Consider the following 21626-nt stretch of genomic DNA (forward strand, 5'->3'; position numbering starts at 1 on the left):
CTGAACTGCTCTCTGGGTAATTTACAGGTACTAAATGCTGCCTAGCCAGTGATGCCTTCATCCTGTTAATGAATAAAGAAAGAAAAAAAATCTACATCCCATGTTGCTAAAGGATAGGAAATAGGGGATGGTTTTGAGGGAGGACAAAAATCAGGAATTACAGACTGGTCAGTAGTTCAGAAATGCTGGCATTCGTTACAAACGATGCAATAATGGGACACTAGAAACACAACAATACTACAGTCAACATAGATTTATGAAAGGGAAAAAGTGTTTGACAAACTTTTTTGGAGAATAAATCTAGAAGAATAGATGAGGGAGATATCAGTAATGTATATTTTTTTGAATAGAGAAAGTTTTGATAGAGGCCCACAAAAGAGGTAATGTGCAAAATCAGAGCATTTTAGATTGGTGAAACATATTGACATGAATTAAGGCCATAAAACACAAGAATATAATTAGGCCATTTGGACCATCAAATCTGCTATGCTATTCAATGAGATTATGGCTGACATGATAATGTTAAGTAATAGTGAACTGAAATAAAGTAGAAAATGCTGGAAATAGACCAGCAGGTTGGACTGCATCTATGGAGAGACACAGAATGCATGCAAGGCTGACAATCTTATCAGAATTGATCAGTGACCAAAAATACAAACTGCTTCTGTTCCCAGATGCTTCCCGAAATGCTAAACGTTTGATACGCTGTTTTTATTTCAGATTTCTAGTACCTGTATAGTTTAACATTTGTGCTGGGCAAGAATGAATGGGTCAAAAACAGAAGTTGCTGGAAAAGCTCAGCAGGTCCGGCAGCATCTGTGAAGAAGAAAAAAAAAAATCAGAGTTAACGTTTTGGGTCCGGTGACCCTTCCTCAGAGTTCTGATTTTTTTTCTTCACAGATGCTGCCAGACTGGCTGAGCTTTTCCAGCAACTTCTGTTTTTGTACCCGATTTACAGCATCTGCAGTTCTTTCGGTTTTTGTTAAGAATAAATGGATGTTTTCTGACTGGTGTAAGTGTACAGTGGTAATTCTTAGTATTAGAACCACTGCTCTTATCAAAAAGATTAACACGAGTACATAGGAGGGCATCAATTCAAAGCTACAGGTGTCAAAACTCAAAAGTAGTAAAAGGTAAGTAAGATGTTAACAGACTGAACGACAGAGTGGTAAAATGGAAACACAAATGACAAATGTAATTTTACAAACGTAAACTGTAAATTTGCCACTGATACCAAGATAAATACGAAAGTAAGTGAAGAGGTGGAGTCTGCAAAAGGTTACAGAAAGTTTAGGTGGGTGGGCACAAGTTTGGCATATGGGTATAAAGTAGGAAAACATGAACTTATCCACCAACAAGAAAAAGAAAGCAGCATACTATTTAAATAGAGAGATTATAGAACTTCATATAAAGGGATCTGAGTGTCCAATCACAAAGTTAGAATGCAGGTACAGCAAGGCAAATGGAAGTCTATTTTATTCCATTTGCAATAAAAGCCAGAGTAGGAAAGGTTCACTGCAGTGTTGACGAGACCACATCTGGAGTACTGTACAGAGTTTGGGTCTCTTTACTTGACTAAAAATAAATAGATGTATTAGAAGCGGTTCAGAGTAGGCTCATTTGATTCATTCCTAGAAGAGCTTACCGTAAAAAGTTGAACAGTTTGCATCTATACCCACTGAAGTTTAGAAAAACAAAGAGATAGCCAAGGGGAATGGATGGGGTGAATAGCAGGAGGATGTTTGTTTTCTATCATGAAGGATACTAGAAACAGGGGCCAAAATTTAAGGAGGTCTTCCTTTTAAAAACAAAAATTATTTTTCTCTCCGAGGGTTATTAGCATGTGGAGTTCCCTTCCCCGGATAGCAGTGGAGATGGGTCATTGAAATTTACTGAAGGCAGTTGTGTAGATTTTTGATAGTCAACAATTATGAAGGACGGACAGAAAAGTGGATTGAGATGACAACCACGAGCCATGTCCTTACTGAAATGCACAAACAAATAGCCAAATTGTACTCTTATACTTCTGTGTTGGCAAGTTGACCAAGTGCAGCTATTATAAAATAACACTCTTCAACGGCCACGTCCACAACTGGTTACCCTTGGAGTGTATGAGGTTTTCACGACCACTGGGAACCACACAATCTGACTGCATCATAGACTTTGTTTTATTTCATATTAAATAGTATTGTTCATTAAGAACTGCAAGTGCTGGAGAAAGGCAGCAGTTCTGGCAGTGTTTGCGGAGAGCAAAGACAGAGTTAATGTTTCAAGGCCAGTGACAATTCATTAGAATTAAAAGCAACTGGGAAATGGTGGCATTTCCAACGATGGGGAGGTTGGGACGGGGGTGGAGAAAAATGGAAGACAGAAGAAAGAAAAAGGAGTTGCAAATTATAATATTAATACTATTTCATATGTTGTTTTATTTTAATTTTATTGATTGCACATCTTTTAAAATCTGGGCACATTGTCTTAACTTGATACTAGAATGGCCAATGGCACTGATGTCAACAATTAGGAGAGACATACAGAAGAGAATTTATTACAGTGATAGCAGGAAAAAAATTTCAATATGAAGAGATGACAAAAAGTACACTTATGTACCTTACAACAGAGATGAAGGAGAAAAAATAGGAGGGATATTTTTTAAAAAAAGGCTTTCAGGAGAACAAGTGAGAAAGTTATTTCCCAGTGACAGAAGGTCACATTTAAGGCAACCAAAAAGATTAAAAGGCAACAAGAGGAGAAAAAGTTGTTACATTGATTCATTGCATTCTGTAATGCATTGCTTGAAAGTATGATGGAAGTTGACTTAAGTTTTCAAATGAATCTGATTAAATACTTGAAATACAAAAATATGCTGGAATTTATGGGAAAAAAAGACAAGAAACTAACTTTTGATAGCTTTCACAAATCATGTACAGATATGATGGGCCAAATGGCCTCATGATTCTAGAAACAGCAAAATATTCACAATATATAGAAATAAAATTAAATTTATACTATTAGAGGTCTGATTCACATTTGCCAGTGAACTCCTATTGGCAGAATTAGCCAACTTTAAACCAAGCCACATTGCTATATTACCAGCAATATGATCATAAATAAATCCATCCCATTTCCAGGTAGATCGAACTGGTGTAAAGTTTACAGATCAATACTAAAGATGAGCTTTGACATTGACACCAAACCGGAATACACACTCAAGATGCATATTAAATAATGTTGGGACTTGTTTCTTACCCAAACCTGTTGGACACAGTCAGCATTAAATAAGTTACATGAATACATTAAAAACGAAAAATAATTTAGTGCTAATAAATCATTTGGGTTTTTCTCCACTTTTCCATAACGGGAACAACAGGCACAATGCTGGAAATGCATAAATAACTTCATCAGCATTCAAATGTGTAAAAACAGACCACAAACGAGGACATAACTTTTTTTGTTTGAAGATCTCCAACATTATCCATTTGCATCAGATACTGAGGATTTTCAGCATCTTCTGCTAATGCTATAATTATCCAGTGATTCTGTTCAGCTTACAGTTCAAACTTTGAGTTGTTACAAATTAGAACAAATAGAAAATTCTGCTCTAAGCAATAAAAACCCATGACATTCCAGGAGTCTGCAATAAACTTCTACAAGCACACAGGCAGGTTTAATTAATGGAAAAGTTCCACAACAAATGATGAAATAAAAAAAGGGAATGACTATTAACTAAAACGTCATTGTTTTTCCTCTCATTTATTAACGAGGCTACCAGCCTAAATGACTCAGAATTAAACTGCAGAGAGGGACTGCAGTTGTAATATATTCTTTTGTGCCCCTTATTTTTGAGAGCTGGCGAGAAAACGATAGCACGCCAAGATAAACACAATAGTTCCATCATTTTGGCTCAGATGGATAAACATGCTCTTATTTCCCCTAGGGGATCAGATGTGAATATTAGAAAAAAAAAGTGCCCTTCTTTATTTTTGCCCTGGCATTTAAGAAAATGCATTCATTTTAATAGAAAAGTTGAGAACAAAAACCAAATTCTGAAAAATGTTTTAATGTAATCTCAAAACTTTTGTTTCAAGAAACTATCCACTAAAGAAATCAGATTAAAATCATCCTAATGACAGCTATTTACATCCTGCATGCTCTTCTCCGTACAAAATGGAAAAAAAAGTTAACCACACTCTTAACTTTTGCTACCGAAGAGGCAAAAACAATGGCATGGAAATACTGCCACCTCCAAGTACTACCATTCTAAAAGACATATAGCCCCGTTTCTTCATCATAATAAACAAAATACTGAAGTTTCCTATCAAACACCTTCATGAAACCATCACTGTAAGGAGCACTTTCTCGAGGCAACAGAGATGATATGAAATGCAACTTTGGCATATTGTAAAAAAAAAGTATAAGGAAAACACTGATTCCCATAAACAATGTTTTATATAAAAAGTTTTAATATCAAATCCAAAGCGTTAACCAGGGGACATGAGCAGGAGAAAACACTATCCTTCAACAGACAGTAATAACAACTTATTTTTATACTAACTGAAGATAAACAAAAAAAAAACAAAAAAAAGTTACAAATTGATCCAGACCAGTGTGCTGTTCAATGGAATAGAACTGTCCCTCTTTATAAACAAAATTACCATATGTTTTCGAACAAAGCTACACTAATGAAGTTATAACCTAAAATCACAAGTTAATACACATTTCTAAAAACCTAATACACATCAACCAAGTGTCAAATATTACCAATGTTTATAATTAGCAGAAACTGGAACAAAATATTTGCCTTAGATTCCGAAAATCAAGTGAAACAAACGTGCATTTGGCCACAGGGCCTACGGATACGCTCGTTGGTAAATGATCGAGTTAATTTTAAAACAACAAAAATAAACTTGTCACAAAAAAAAGTGTATCATTAAAATGTAACAACTTAACCTGGCTGCATAGTTTAGGAAGAGAGGTTTGGCAGAAGCTAGGCGTTCCTTACCTGGGGATGGTCACACACTTGGTGTTGCAGCTCTGGGTGGTGATGGCCTTCTCCAGCTCATCCAGCTGCCCCGTCTTCTTCAGCTTCTTCACCAGGCTTTTGACGGCTTTCTCGCACCATTTGTCGTCCTGCCCGTTGTTCTGCTGTTGTTGCTGCTGTTGTTGTTGTTGCTGCTGCGGCGGCGCCTGCGACGGGGACTGAGAAGAGGGAGACTGCGACTCGCCGCCTTTCTTCCAGCCCAGCAAACGCTTGACGATGGGCGGCGTGAAGGGCAAGATCGACATGGTTCGAGCCAGGAATGGGGAGTGGGAATGAAGGGGCGGGGGTGGGGGGTATGGGGTGACGGTGGGAGGGAGGAAAAAAAATGAGAAAGGTAAAGAAGAAAGAGGAAAATAACAATAAAGGGACTAACTGAGGCTGGAAAAGGAGGGGAAGAAAACGGCAACCACGATTCAAAAATTCACACAATTGTGCCTCGCGTTGCTCGCTAACTGCCGCTTATCAACCGAGACGATTCGAGAGAAAATAAATCAAAATTGCCCTCAAAAAATGTCGTTAGCCTTCTGGGTAATTTATTATTAATTCTCACATCCTCCCCTGAGGAGATTTTATTTGATTTTTTTTCTCCCTGTCTCCCCGCTGGCCTCTTCGCTCCCTTTTTCTTTGATTGACGGAGAGAAACGATTAAACAGCCTCCCCCCCCCTCTCTCACTCCACCTGGAAATCCCACCCCCAGCGCTGGCGCGTCCTCCACTCTCATTGGCGCGCCTGCCCCAGACGCCCGGCCGTTCGGCCAGATCCCGAGCGTCTATTGGACAGAACCTCACGTCAATCAATCCAAGCGTGCGTGGGGAACGTCCGGTTAACAGGTTTGGTTGATGCCTCAGCAAAACTTTTTTCCTCCTTTCTTTGGGGAAGGAGGGGGAAAGGCAAAACGATCAAGGGGTGTGTTCCTCCACTTGAAATAGTTCCAGCGGTTACATTCAAACTAATCACCTTTTTTGATGCAGAAAGGACTTGAATTGGAAGCTGGAAATCCACTTTTTTTGCTAATATAAATCCAAACGTTGTTAAATTGGGCTATTAGTTAAAGTTCCCTACTATATGAGCTTATTATTCAAAATGCCCTTTGGGTGTATTCCTCCGCCGGCTCACTCCTAGCTGCTGGATTTTCAATGGAAGGAGGAACAGTTTGAATTTTCCTCATCAGCTTTCTACTTTGTGTTAGAATTGGTTGGTTATCATTACGTTACCACTAATTGGAGCATCTTCCAACTTGATGATATATTCTGGGATGGCTACTATTAGCGTGAAATACATGCAGTTTGAAAATTTGGTTTTTATATTGGTATTGTTTAGTTTCCAGGCTTCAGTGCTGTGAAATCCTAGATATCAAAAGAGTTGAAAATTAAACAGACTGGTGGGCATTTTGCTTGCAGCCTTGAGCCTATCTGCTCTGCACCACCCTCAAAAAACGTCCAACCTTAAAACTCCAATTATCTCATTCTTTTATGAATGGTAAAGGGCTGAAAACTATTTTAAGTATGTGGCAATAATTGTGTTTCAAAACTAGATTAACAAGCCACCTCTTGTCTTGATCTGATCTGAACCCCTACATCTGCCACCGTTATGTTACATATTTATGAATAATTTTGTATAGATCATAGAATCGCTCCAGTGTGGAAACAGGCCCTTCTGCCAACAAGTCCACAGTAACCCTCAGAACATCCCACCCAGACACATCCCCCTATAACACACCTAATCTACACATCCTTGAACGTTATGGGCAATTTAGCATGGCCAATCCACCTAGCCTGCACATCTTTGGACTGTGGGAGGAAACCGGAGCACTCAGAGGAAACCCACGCAGACACGGGGAGAATGTGCAAACTCCACACAGACAGTCGCCCAAGGGTGGAATCAAACCTGGGTCCCTGGCACTGTGAGGCAGCAGTGCTACCACCAAGTCGCCCCTGTGTATATGCAATATTTTTTCACATTTTCTATCACATGCAAATTAGGAACAGCAGTAGACCATTTGGCCCCTCAAGCCAATGCTCCACTGTTAAAGAAGATTCTAGCTGATCTGTTTGTTTGAATTCCACGCTTCCCTCTACCCCAATAACTTTCATTCCCTTGCTTCCAACTTCAAATTGTTCAATGACCCAAACAACTACCTTCTGAGGCAGAATGTTCCCAACACACGCGCAAACTTAAGAGTAAACAATTTATGCCCCAAAAGGCATTTCTTAATTTTCAAACAGTATCCCTTAATTCTGTGCTCAACCATAGGCCCAAAACGTCAGCCTTCCTGCTCTCCTGATGCTGCTTGGCCTGCTGTGTTGACCCAGCTCTACACCTTGTTATCTCATATCCTTTACATATCCACCTTTGAGGATCTTGTAGACTTCAACAAAGACTCTCCTAAACTCCAGTAGAAACAAACCCAGACTGTACAACCTTTCCTTAGAGGGCAACCTGCTCATTCCAGGTATCAATCTAGTAAACCTCAACTGAACCACTTCCAATGCTTTACATCCTTCGGTAAAGAAACCAAAACTGCACATAGTATTCCAGAAGTGGTCTCACCAATGCCCTAATATTCTACCTTTATGTTCAATTCCTTTTGTAATAAAGGATAGCAATCTATTAACCTTCTTAATAATTGGGATACCTGCATCATCATCGGCAGTCCTTCGCAGATGAGAATGACACTCTTCCACTGTCGGGGTGAGTCCATAGGTGGCTGTACATATCAATTCAACTACCATAGGCTCTGTTATACTTGGGGCAGGTGGTGCTCACGAGAAAGGATATTGGTGTGGCAGAGCAGTCCTTTCGCTGTTTTCGCCTAGCTCCCACTTTTTCCTGATGGCAAGTTTGAAAGTATTTGATGCCTTCCTGGATGCTCCTCCTCCACTTTGGATAGTCTTGGTCCCTGTGGGAATGCTGCACTTCGTCAGTGAGGCCTTGAGGGTATTACTGAGGCACTTCCTCGGTGCACCTAGGGCTTGCCTGCTGTTTGAAAGCTGGGAGTAGAGCACCTGCTTGGGGAGTCTCATTTTGGTCATGTGGACGACATACCCAGTCCATCATAGCCAATCAAAGATGGTAAGTGCCTTGACACTGGGGATGTTGGCTTGGTCAAGGAAGCTGGTGTTGCGTCTTTCTTCCCACCAGATTTGCAGGATCTTGCACAGGCAGCATCAGTGGTACTGCTCCAGTGCCTTGAAGTGCCTTGGTTTTTTTTAATGTTGGAATAGTAGAGACAGCTTGAAGGGGTGGAGTCAAGCTCCTGCAGAACCAGGATTTTAGTTTAAGCTTTCAACAATTGCTGGGTTTTTGAAGCTGGATGTGGAAGCTGTTCTCTCCCTGTTACTGCAATAAGCTTGAGTTCTCTTCTTGCCTGCTAGAATTGCATGTGAGACAATTTATTTTACTGAATTTGCCTTTGCCAAGGATATGTTTATTGAATGGTACTATATGGAACAGTCACTGTTTACATGTTAAATAATCTATTATTCTGTTAAGCTTTCCAATAGAGTTAAGCTCCAAAAAACAATGCAACAGCTTACAAAATACTAATTACTGCTCCAAAGGTGCAAGGAAACCAGTTCCAGTACTGAAAATACTTCAAAAAAGGAGCAGCTCTTACAATCACAGTTTTTCCCCGTCCTCCATCTTGGATTGCCTAGAATCCTTTTTGGAGGGTTTGAGCCATAGGGAGAGGCTGAATAGGCTGGGGCTATTTTCCCGAGAGTGTCGGAGGCTGAGGGGTGACCTTATAGAAGTTTATAAAATCATGTGGGGCATAGATGGGGCGAATGGTCAAGGTCTTTTCCCCAGGGTAGGGGAGTCTAAAATTAGAGGGCATAGGTTTAAGGTGAGAGAAGAGAAATTTAAAAGGAACCTAAGGGGCAGTTTTTCCACACAGAGGGTGGTGATGTTTGGAATGAACTGCCAGAGGAAGTGGTGGAAGCTTGTACAATTCCAATATTTAAAAGGCATCTGGATGGGTATATGAATAAGAACGGTTTAGAGAGATTTGGGCCAAATGCTGGCAAATGGGTCTAGACTAATTTAGGAAATCTGGCCGGTGTTGACGAGTTGGACAGAAGGGCCTGTTTCCATGCTGAGCAGCTGTATGATTCAATGACTCTAAGTTATTCCAATTCTTCTTTCTTTTGTCTGTATTTTACTATAATGTAAAAATAAAGCTTCAAGCTGGGTAGTTTGACCAATTGATTTGTAGCCGGAACTCAACACCTTACACTTGCCTTTAAAAATAAGAAAAAGTTGGAGTCCAAGCTATCTTAAATGTTTTTGAGGCGAGTTTGTCTGGACCATAAAATAAGCTATAACCTCTTTAATGATAACACCTTGACCATGGCAGACATCAAGCTAACTTGTCAATGGTTTCCTGTTTTCTACCTCTTTTCCTTCTTGAATACATGGGTTATATTTGTTGCTTTCCATTCTGACAGAACCTTCCCAGAATCTAGGAAATTTTGGAGAATTAACACCAACACATCTTTTTTATTCACTTGTGGGACCCGGGTGTCAATGACTGAGCCAGCATTTATTGCCTGTCCTTAGTTGCCCTTGAGAACGTGGTGGTGAGTTGATACCTGGTGCCACTGCAGTCCATTTGCTGTTGGTAGACCCACAATGGCATTAGGGAGAGAACTGTAGGACTTTAACCCAGTGACATTGAAGGAACTGTGATATATTTCCAAGTCAGGACGCTGAGTGGCTTGAAGAGGAACTTGTAAGTGGTGGTGTTCCCATGTACTTGCTGCTCTTCTCCTTCTGGAAATAAATGGTTCTGGGTTTCGAAGGCACTATCTAAGGAGCTTTGGCGAATTACTGCAATGTATTTATAGATGGTACACACTGCTATAACTCAGCATCATTGGTGGAATGACTGAATGTTTGTGGATGTGATGCCAGTCAAGTAGGTTGCTTTGTAAACAAACAGGAAGCTGGAAGAACACAGCAGGCCAGGCGCCATCTGGAGGAAAGGAGCAGTCAACGTTTTGGGTATTACCATTCTTCAGGTTGCTTTGTGCTGGATGGTGTCAAGCTGCTTGAGTATTGTTGGAGTTGCACTCATCCAGGCAACTGGGCAGTATTCCAACACACTCCTGACTTGTGCCTTGTAAATGGTGGACAGACTTTGGGGAGTCAGGAGGTGAGTTCCTTGCCACAGTATTCCTAGCCTCTTGTCCTGCTATTGTAGCCACTATATTTATCTGGCATCTCCAGCTCAGTTTCTGGTCAATGGTAACGCCCAGGATGTTGATAGTGGAGTATTCAGTGATGGTAATGCCATTGAATGTCAAGGGACTATAGTTAGATTATCTCTTTTGGAGATGGTCATTGCCTGACAATTGTGTGTCTTTGGAACTCTTTGCTACTTTTCACCCCAAGCCCAGATATTGTCCAGGTCTTTTTGCATTTGAATATAGACTGCTTCAGTATCTGAGGAGCCACAATTTTTTTTAAACTTGTGGGATGTGGGCATCACTGGCTGGCCAGTCTTTATTGCTAGTCCCTAGTTGCCCTGGAGATGATGGTGATGACCTGCCCTCTTGAAACACTGCAGTTCACCTGCTGTGGGTTGACCACATTGCCATTAGGGAGGGAATTCCAAGATTTTGACCCAGAATGATACTAAATGTTGTGCAATCATTGGTGCACATCCCCACTTCTGATCTTATGATGGAGAGCAGATCATTGATGAAGCAGCTGAACATGGTTTTGCATAAGACACTGTCCTAAGGAATCCCTGCAGAGATGTTCTAGACCTGAGATGACTGACCTCCAACAACCATGCCTGTCTATCCATGTGCCAGGTAAGAATCCAGCCGTTGGAAAGTTTTATCCTAATTACCATTAATTCAAGTTTTGCGAGGGTTTTTTGATGTCACACTCCATCAAATATAGCCTTCATGTCAAGGGCTGTCAATCTCATCACATCTCTGAAATTCAACTATTTTGTCCATGTTTGAACCAAAACTGTAATGAAGTCAGAAGCTGAGTGGCCTTGGAGGAGCCCAAACTGGATGTCATAGAGCATGTTATTGCTGAGCCAGTGCTGCCTGATAGCACTGCGGATGGCACCTTCCATCACTTTACTGATGATTGAGAATAGACTGATGAGATGTAATTGGCTAGATTGGATTTGTCCTGTTTAATTGGAGAGGATATACCTGGGCAATTTTCCACATTGTGGGGTAGATGCCAGTGTTGTCACTGCTCTGGAACAACCTGGAGTATGGCAAATTCTGGAGTACATGCCTTCTGTGCTTTACAGTATCCAGGGCCTCCAATCATTTCTTGATATCATATGAAATGAATCAATTTGGCTGAATACTGGCAAATGTGATACAGGAGGCCTCTGGAGGAGGCTGACATGGATCATTCAGTTGGCACTTCTGGCTGAAGATTGTTGCACATGCTTCAGCCTTATCCTTTACACTGATGTGCTGGGTTCTCCCATCATTGAAGAGTTCAGATACAGTATGTTTCTGTTGGGGTGAAGGGCAAGGCTGGTAGATATTGGGAATGCTGGATGACTAGAGAAATTGAGGTTCTGGTCAAGAAAAGGAGAAAATAAATGTCAGTTATAGACAGCAGGGACTGAGTGAATCCCCAGAAGAGTCTAAAGGCAGTAGGAGTTTACTTAAGAGGGAAATTAGGAGGGCAAAAAGGGGACATGAGATAGCTTTGGCAAATAGGATTAAGGAGAATCCAAAGGGATTCCAAAAATATATTAAGGACAAAAGAGTAAATACGGAGAGAACAGAGCCCCTTAAAGATCAGCAAGGCCACCTATGTGTGAACCCACAGGAGATAGGACAGATGCTAAATGATCATAGTGCTTCAGTGTTTAACTGTGGAGAAGGATATGGAAGCTAGAGAACTTGGGGAAATAAATCGTGACATCTTGAAAAATGTCCATATTTCAGAGGAGGATGTGCTGGATGTCTTGAAATGTACAAAGGTGGATAAATCCCTGGGACCTGATCAGGTGTACCTAGAACCTTGTGGGAAGTTAGAGTAGCGATTGCTGGGCCCTTTGCAGAGATATTTCTATCATTAATAGGCACAGGTGAAGTGCCAGAAGTCTGGAGGTTGGCTAACGTGGTGCCAGAATTTAAGAAAGATGGTGAGAAAAAGCCAGGAAACAATAGACTGCGAACCTGATATCAGTGATTGGCGAATTGAGGGACAGGATTTACATGAATTTGGAAAGGCAAGGACTGATTAGGGATGGCCAGTGTGGTTTAGTGCATGGGAATCACTAACTTGATTGAGTTTTTTGAAGAAGTAACAAAGAGGATTGATAAGGGCAGAGCGGTAGACGTGATCTATATGGACATCAGTAAGGCGTTCGACAAGGTTCTGCATGGTAGATTGGTTAGCAAGGTAAGACCACATGGAATGCAGAGAGAACTAGCCATTTGGATGCAGTACTGGCTCGAAGGTAGGAGGCAGAGGGTGTTGGTGGAGGGTTGCTTTTCAGACTGGAGGCCTGTGACAAGTGGTGTGCCACAAGGATTGGTGCTGGTCCACTGCTTTTCATCATTTATATAAATGATTTGGATGTGAATGTAAGAGGTATGGTTAGTAAGGTTGCAAATGACACCAAAATTGGTGGTGAATTGGAAACCGAAGAAGGTTACCTCAAAATACAATGGGATCTTGATCAGATGGGCCAATGGGCCAATGAGTGGCAAATGGGCTTTAATTTAGATAAATGTGAGGTGCTGCATTTTGGTAAGGCAAATCAAGGCAGGACTTATACACTAACTGGTAAGGTCCTGGGAAGTGTTCCTGAACAAAGAGACCAAGTTCATAGTTCCTTGAAACTGGAGTCGCAGGTACACAGGATAGTGAAGAAGGCGTTTGGTATGCTTGCCTTTATTGGTTAGTGCATTGACTGTAGGATGGGAGGTCATGTTGCGGCTGTACAGGATATTGGTTAGGTCACTTTTGGAATACTGCGTTCAGTTCTGGTCTCCCTGCTGTAGGAAGGATGTTGTGAAACTTGAAAGGGTTCAGAAAGGTTTACCAGGATGTTGCCAGGGTTGGAGGGTTTTAGCTATAGGGAGAGGCTGAATAGGCTGGAGCTATTTTCCCTGGAGCATCAGAAGCTGAGGGGTGACCTTATAGAAATTTATAAAACCATGAGGTGCATGGATAGGGCAAATAGTCACACTCTTTGCCCCACGGTAGGGGAGTGAAAAACTAGAGGGCATAGGGTTAAGGTGAGAGGGGTAAGATTTAAAAGGGACCTAAGGGACAACCTTTTAATGCAAAGGGTGGAGCATGTATGTAATGAGCAGATGAAGTGGTGGAAGCTGATACAATTACAACATTTAAAAAGCATCTGGATAGGTGTATGAATAGGAAGGGTTTAGAGGGATATGGGCCAAATGTTGGCAAATGGGACTAGGTTCATTTAGGCTACCTGGTTGGCATGGACGAGTTGGACCGAAGGCTCTGTTTCTATGCTGTAAAGCTCTATGACTGTATAACTGCAAGCCACCTTTTTGTGATTCATGCACAAGGACACCCAAGTCCCTCTGCACATTAACATGCTGCAATTTTTGACAGAGTCAACAAGACCAGGTTACACCTGTTGGAAGATAAAGTGAGGGTGCTCAAATGTGCCCCGGCTCCTTAGTCTGTACCAGAGCTTAGGTCTTTCCTTGCACTGGTGAATTATTCCAGAGAGTCCATACATAACCTGGCCTCCATCCTGGCACCTTTGAATGAACTCTTAAAAAAGGGTCAGCTTTGGAAATGGTCATGCAGCCAAGCCATAGCTTTCAGGGAAGTGAAGAAACAGCTATCGTTCCCTAAAATGTTGGCACACCATGACCCTAAGCCAGATCTGGTATTGACATGCGATTGCTCCCTGTATGGCATCAGGGTAGAATTAGCTCATAGGTGGCTCAAAGAGAGGAACGCCCAATCGCATATGCATCCAGGACTTTGGCTACTGCAGAGCGTAAATACACCCAGATAGAGAAGCAAGGTTTGGCGGTCATATTTGGAGTCAACATGTTCTATCAATACCTTTTATGGTCTAAATTTGTAGTAACAATGGACCATAAACCCCTGCTAGATTTACTTAAACAGGACAAGGCACTGCCACCCATATCTTCAGGTCGAATTCAGCAGTGGGCTCTAATATTAAGTGCATATAATTACAATTTGGAACACAGTCCAGGAGGCCAAGTCGCAACTGCAGATGTGTCAAGCCACCTCCCACTAGTAGATAAACCACTAGTCGTACTGTCACTGGAAGAGTCCATAATGGTTTTAAATTTTCTGGACGCACTTCCAGTCACAGCTGACAATATCAGACTTTGGACGCAAAAAGATCTGGTCCTGGCAAAACTAAAACAGCTGGTCGAGATGGCGTAAATCAAAGGGCCATCACAACCAGAACTGAAACCTTTTTGGAACTGTGGAGACCAGATCACAGTAAAGGATGGCATATTATTATGGGGAGCAAGAGTGATTGTCCCGAGCAAAGGTCGCCACCAGATAATGGCTGAACTCCACCATGGCCATCAGGGGTTTACAAAATAAAGATATTGACAAGAAGTTATGCCTGGTGGTCAGAGCTGGATGCAGACATAGCCATGATGGTGGGACAGTGCCCAGAGTGCCAACAAGGTTAAAATTACCGCCAGCAGCTGCCCCACATTCTTGGGAAAGGCTGGATAAACCCTGGACTTGGTTACACGTCGACTATTCATGAACTCAATGTTCTTAGTCATTGTGGATGCTCATTCAAAATAGCTGGATGTGCATAGAGTTCATTTATTAAACACGGGGAGCATATATCTTTTGCAATACATGGACTCTGGAAGTATTGGTCACAGATAACAGGCCATTGTTTACCAGCACAGAATTTGAGTATTTCCTATGTGTCGTAAGGACAGCTCCATACCATCCATCATCCAATTGTTTGGCAGAAAAATCAGCCCAAACTTTGAAGGCAGGCTTAAAGAAATAGCCTACAGCTTCACTAGATAACAACCTGCCCCAGTTCCTATTTGATTATAGGACCACCCCTCATGCAACTACAGGGATAGCTCCAGTAGAGTTGCTAATGGGGACAACACTCCTTACCAGTTTAAATCTGATCTTCCTGAAGCTGGGGTGGGAGGGTGAAACGGCATCAGGAGCGCCAATGTAGGATACAACACTCTGCTCATCGAGAGAGACAGTTTACTTTAGGGGACAAAGTTTGGTATTGGAACCACAGGACTGGCCCTGCATGGGTAAGAGGCATGGTTGAAGCGAGGTCAAGTCCAGTGACATATAAAGTTCTAGTTGGTGCGATGTTCCTGAACATGCATGTGGACCATACGAAAACTGCAAACATGCAAATGGTGCGGGAGCAAAACATGCCTGGCTCCTTGACAGCCTTACTGACTGTTCTGGAACCCATGGGTGCTCCGTCTCCATCAAGTGTTGAAGATACCCTGGTATCTGAGATGGACACGGCAGATGTCACCGCCTCGATATCTTTGCTTCCTGAAGAAGAGAATGAATTTTCTTCCGAGATGCTCCAAGCGCAAGAGGTGAGCTACTGTGCGGTACAGTGTGCTGCCTGTATCAGAGGCAGAGTTGAAGGCACCTGTCCCAGGAGGAGTTACTAATGTTCTCGGAGGGGGAGCGACATAGTAATTGTAACAAGGTCAGTCAGATTAATCTCATAAAACATGAGTTCCCTGATTGGGGCTATTAATCTAGTCCAATCATGTCGCTATAGATGATAGATAAGAACAGGAGTGTCAGAAATCCTGTTCATTCGGAGAGCTGGCTGTGAGGGAGCTGGATCAATGTTAATAAAGGGTATAAATCAAGGCTGACTTGGTGATGGGATATCAGCCTCTGTGGAGATATTTCAGCTTCAGCGCAGAGGGATCTGGGTGTCTTCTTACATGAATCGCAGAAAAGTAGAATGCAGGTGTTGCAGGTAATGAGGAAGGCAAATAGAATGTTGGCATTTATTTCCAAAGGAATTGCGTATAAAAAGTTGGCAAATGTCACTACAATTGTATAGGGTATTAATGAGACTGTATCTGGAATATTGCATCAATTTTTGTCCCTTACTTGAATGGTATTGAAGTAAATTTTGAGAAGGTTCATTAGATTGATTCCAGAGATGAGGGGTTTGTCTTATTTAAGGAAGAATGTTAAAAGCCTGGAGAGAGTGCAAAAGAGACTTACTAGAATGGTACCAGGAATGAAGGAGTTTAATCTTTGTTTCTAGAGAAATTGGGCTTATTCTACTTGGAGCAGAGAAGATTAAGAGGTGACCTTATTGAGGTGTTAAAAATGATGAACAATTTTGCAGGGTAAAGAGGATATTCTGTTTCCACTAATTGGTATGTCAATAACTAGGAGTCACAGTTTCAAGATTGTCAGCAAGAGAGCTAGTAGTGAGATGAGCCGAAACTCTTTTACTCAGAGAGTTGTTAGGGTCTTGAATGCACTGCATGGGAGAGTGGTGGAGGTGGATTCCATGTGAGGTTCCAAAAGAGAGCTGTAGGGCAACAGAGATAGGGCTGGAAAATGGGACTCGTTGAGTACCTCCTTCGGGAGCTGGTACAGACATGATGGGTTGATTAGCCTCCTTCTTTACTGTAAATTCTATGATTTTAAGAGAGGTTGAGCAGTTTGACTATACTGTCTGCAGCTTCGAAGAATAAGACGAGATCTGATTGAAGTAAATAAAGTGCTAACGGGGATTGACAAAATTGACGTAGAAAGGATGTTTCCTCATGCAGGGCAATCTGGAATGAAAGGTCATAGTTTTAGGATAAGTATTTGCAGATTTAAAACAGCGATGAAAGTATAAATGGGAGCTGGGGACAACTCCCTAATAGTAACCACCATGGGCTGGTTGTGATCAGGGGACAGCAAATAATCACAGATGATTTTAATACGTGTATCAACAGGGACCCTGGTGGTGCAGTGTAGTGTCTCAACCACTGGACCAAGAGGATTGGGTTCAAGTTACACCTGCTCCAGAGGTGTGTAATAACATCCCTGAACGGGTTGATTAGTAAAATACGTTAAATTACAAAAAAAAAGAAAAAAATCAGACTGGCAAAAGTACCCTGGATGATGAGATCAGAGAATGCCTTTGAGATACTTTCTTATAGCATGAACTTCTGGAACCAACCAGAGAGCAGGTTATACTGGACTTGGTTTTGTGTAATGTGACAGAATTAGTTAATGACCTCAGAGCAAAGGTAACCCTAGGTAGCAGCAGCAAAAGTACAATTGAATATTACATGCAGTTTGAAAAGGAAGAGATTGTATCTAAGACTAGTATTTTAAACTTAAATAACGGCATAGCATGAAAGCAGAGCTAGCTAAAGTTACTCGGTTAGCAGGCAGATCAATACAGAAGCAGTGGCAGAGTTTAAGGAGATATTTCAGAATAAATAACATTCCGACTATAAAGAAACAGAGTGGACCCACCATTCATAATTAAGTAAATATGTTAGGAAATCCATGAACTTAAGGAAAAACATATAATTGCACAAAAGGTTTTGGACAGAATATAAAGGCTGGCAGAGAATGGCTAAAAGACTAAAAGGGAGGTTTTGCTATAATTATACAACAAACCACAGCTGGAAATCTGCAAAACGTTTTGGGCGCTTTATCTAAGGCAAGATATAATGGCATTGGAGGCTGTGCAGGGAAGGGTCATGAGGCTGATACCAGGTATAAAGGGACTGTCTTATGAGGAGGTTGAGTGGGTTGGTCCTGTACTCGCTGGAATTAGAAGAATGAGAGTTGATCTTATTGAAACATACAAGATTCTGCAGAAACTTGACAGGAGAGATGTGGACAGGTTATTTCCCTTTGTGGAAGAGTCCAGGACCAGACAGCATCATCTCAGAATAAGGGATCACACATTTAAGACAGAGATGAAGAATTTCTTCTCTCAGAGGATAATGAATCTGTGGAATTCTTTCCTGCAGAGGGCTATTAAGGCTGGATATTTAAGGCTGAGATAGACAGGTTTTCAATCACGTAAAGAAATCAAGGGATATCGGGAAATGGCAGGAAAGTAGAGTCAGGGATTATCAGAGAGAAGATGATGACCTAGTGGTATTATCACTGGCCTATTAATCCAGAGACCCAGGTAATGTTCCGGGGACTTGGTTCGAATACCCCTGCTTCAGATAGTGGAATTTGAATTCAGGGAAAGAAAATTGGAAATAAGATTCTAATTATGACTATTGTTGATTGTCAGAAAAATCCAAATGGTTCCCTAATGTCTGTTAGGGAAGGAAACTGCCATCCACACCTGGTCTTACCTACATGTGACTCTAGACCCAAGGCAATGTGTTTGACTCTTAAATTTTATTATTATCAACTAGGGATGGGTAATAAATGCTGATCTATACAGCAATGCCCGCATCCTGCGAATAAATTTTAAAAGAAGATTAGTCATGATGTCATTAAATGGTAAAGCACTCAATTGGCTGAATGGCCTATATGATGAGGTGCCTTAATTTAACTTCAGTACTCTTGCTTTTCAATGTAATTTCTTCATAAAATGCAATGCCCAAGTGGTTCTGCAGTTTCTAGCCCTTCTAGCCGAAAGGCCTTTGGCAACATTTCTCCACTGTGCCTTTTCAGCAACGGCCCTAAATTCTTTTGTGTCCCTCAGCACATAATCCTGGGTCAGGAATGTGCTGTCTGCAACACTCCAAACTAGATAGGATTTCAGGGCTTCCCTTCCCCCATCCTCAGGAATCTTGCTGGCAGCAGGAACGACAATCCCTTAATGCCCCATGCATGGATGTCTCATCAACAAGATAGGACTTGCACTGTGATTATATCTAAATACAAGTGTCTGCCTTTATTTGTGCTTAGCGAGCCAAACGTAAATGTTATTGGAGACAGGGTGGTTTTGTCCAGAGATAGTAGGAACTGCAGATGCTGGAGAATCTGAGATAACAAGGTGATGAGCTGGATGAACACAGCAGGCCAAGCAGCATCAGAGGAGCAGGAAGGCTGACGTTTCGAGCCTGGACCCTTCTTCAGAAAAATTTGTCCAATTGGGTCTTCAAAGGATTTCGTATTGTAATAGTTTTTTATAATGCTAATGCACCAAATTACTACTTATTAACATAAAGCTGCTGTGTATGCTCACTCTATTATACAGAGTAATTTCATCCTTCATGTGGTTTAGATAGTTCCCTGCCTACTGGGATTAGGAGCTTCTTCTGTCAGCTAAAACCTCATGAATGTTTATTTCATTCAGTTCAAAATAAATTAAACATTGATGAATTCCAAACCAATTATATAATGCAATTTATTATAACAAGGTTCACCATTTAAAAAGAATGTGCTCCATTTATATTTTTCAGGCATATAATTGGGTATAAATTCAGCATGCACTCACCTTTTACATGATGCAGTACAAGATAATAATTGGGATTCTTGCCCCCCTCTCCATTAGATTCCAAGACTAGGATTTTTTAGTTCTGATGGAGTCGCGAACAGAGGCAGGTGAGTAGAAAAATAGCACCATTGACAAGCAATTCATGTAATGAATGACTTCAGCACTAATCCAACCCTGCTGGAAATCATGAAACAAAGAAGTTTTGGAGAGCGTAGGACAGCTAAGAAGGACCAGCAAGATTTCATGCACCAGATGATGCTCCTTTCACCCAACTACCACAGCAGTGAATGAGGAAAGGCATCTAATATGCGGAGAAATTGAACAGTTTAAGCCTATACTCACCAGTGTTTAGAAGGATGAGAAGAGATCTAATTGAAGTGTATAAAATGGTAAAGGGGATTGATGAAGTAAGTATACAGTGGATGTCTCCCTTTGTGGGGCATTCTAAAACAAGAGGTTCTAGGCTAAGGGGTGGCAGATTTAAAACAGAGAAGAGGAGGAATTGCTTCTTCAAAGGGTCATGAATCTGTGAAATTCATTATCACAGAGTGTGGTGGATGCCAGGACACTAGGAAATTTAAGGAGGAGATAGATTTTTTAGTAAGTGGTTAAAGGGTTATGGGGAGCCGGCGGGAAAGTGGAATTGCGGCCAAGATGAGATCAATCATGATCATATTGAATGGTGGAACAGGCTCAAGGGGCTGAATTTCTTAATGCCGCTCCTAGTTCTTATGTTGTTATGTATTCCTGAAGTTTAGAAAGAAGTTCTGGACAAAAGTCGTTATTGTACACATACACACACACACATGTAAGGAAAACCTTTTTCTAACACTGAACACTGTTGCAGAGATATTTGATAGAGAATGAAAGGTCAGATTTATTCAAACTTTGAAGAATTTTACATGTCTTGACCAGTTGTAAGAAATAGGTAGAATTTTTCCTTTTCTGGGTGGGGATCTCCAATTGTCCCAATTTGGGAGAAATTGGAGGTATTGATGGAGGCAAGAAATAGCCTCTGAAAGCCAGTACCACATCCTGGCCTCTGAATTCCCCAAACACCTCTCTTACCTCAGTCCCGACCTTGTGACAAGAAGATAAAAATCACTTACCTCTTACCACTGGATCCCTTGGGGAATAGGCCTCAACCATGAGTCTTTAGAACCGAGAAGCTGCCGGCCTCTGATTAGTCTGCAACTTTTGGTGACCTGGGATGCCAGTGTCAAGCCAGCAATAGGACAAAAAATTCTCCTGTGCTCTACGTATCAGTTCTTAATTAATTGCTGGGCAGGCAATACATCAATTTTACTTCAATTGTTAAAGTAGCGTGTTAGTCACTATCTGACTCGCCTGGCCCCTAATTTTTGACTAAAAATAGGAAAACCATGTCCAGATAATCTAAACAGATCTATGGTAAAACTGCTTTCACATATTTCAGGCATATGCTTGTCCCCACAATATGAAAAGTAATAAAATATGTTTATTTATGGCAGTGCAACGGGTAATGAAAATGTCTCAGGGTAAAAAAACGTTAGGAAGGTGAGGGTACAAATCTGCTACAAATGGCTTAATGTAAAGGGAATATCAGGCAGACTGTATAATAGACTTGCAACCTCATTTGGAGGCCAACATGAGTCATCGACTGGACACTCTGCCTTAGGATGGTTGAAATGTTTCAGTCTTTTGCCTTGATGTGCTGGGATTGCTGACTAATGATGATGGGGAAATTTGTTGAGCTTCCTCCTCTGGTTAGTTTAATGTCCAACAGCATTCAGGACTCAATGTGTCAGGCCAGTAGAGACTTGATTTGATCCATTGGTTATGGGATGGCTTACCTGTATAGCATGCTGCTTCAGCAATTTTGCATGAAATTGTCCTAATTTATAATTTCACTAAGTTGGCACCTCATTTTTAGGTATACCTGATACTGCTCCTGGCAGGTCATCTAAACTCTTCATTGAACCAGGGTTGAAACACTGCTGAATGGTCATGGTAGAAGGAGGGATATTCTAGGTTACGAGTTGTAGATTAAGAATTATGTAATTTTGCTGCTAGGATGACCGACAGTACCTCACAGATGCCCAGTTTTTGAATTGCTAAATCTGTGTGGCACAGATGTTACTTGCCACTCATGAGCCGTAGCATGAACGTTATAGGAAAATAAAATATAGG

At 41.4% G+C, this 21626-nt stretch overlaps 1 protein-coding gene across 2 annotated transcripts in view; it reads right to left on the minus strand.

Moving 5' to 3' along the window:
• The window catches only part of smad2 (SMAD family member 2), a 103361-nt gene extending 97650 nt beyond the window's left edge, over positions 1 to 5711 (minus strand). For both annotated transcript variants that reach the window (XM_048598189.1, XM_048598182.1), the window contains exon 1: positions 5000 to 5711. In XM_048598189.1, coding sequence (XP_048454146.1) covers positions 5000 to 5283 — 284 coding nt within the window. In that variant the 5' untranslated portion in view covers positions 5284 to 5711. The remainder of the gene's footprint in view (positions 1 to 4999) is intronic.
• Between the last annotated feature and the right edge of the window lie 15915 nt (positions 5712 to 21626).

This window comes from Rhincodon typus, chromosome 1, assembly GCF_021869965.1.
Source record: "Rhincodon typus isolate 14 chromosome 1, sRhiTyp1.1, whole genome shotgun sequence".
Lineage (NCBI taxonomy): Eukaryota > Metazoa > Chordata > Chondrichthyes > Orectolobiformes > Rhincodontidae > Rhincodon > Rhincodon typus.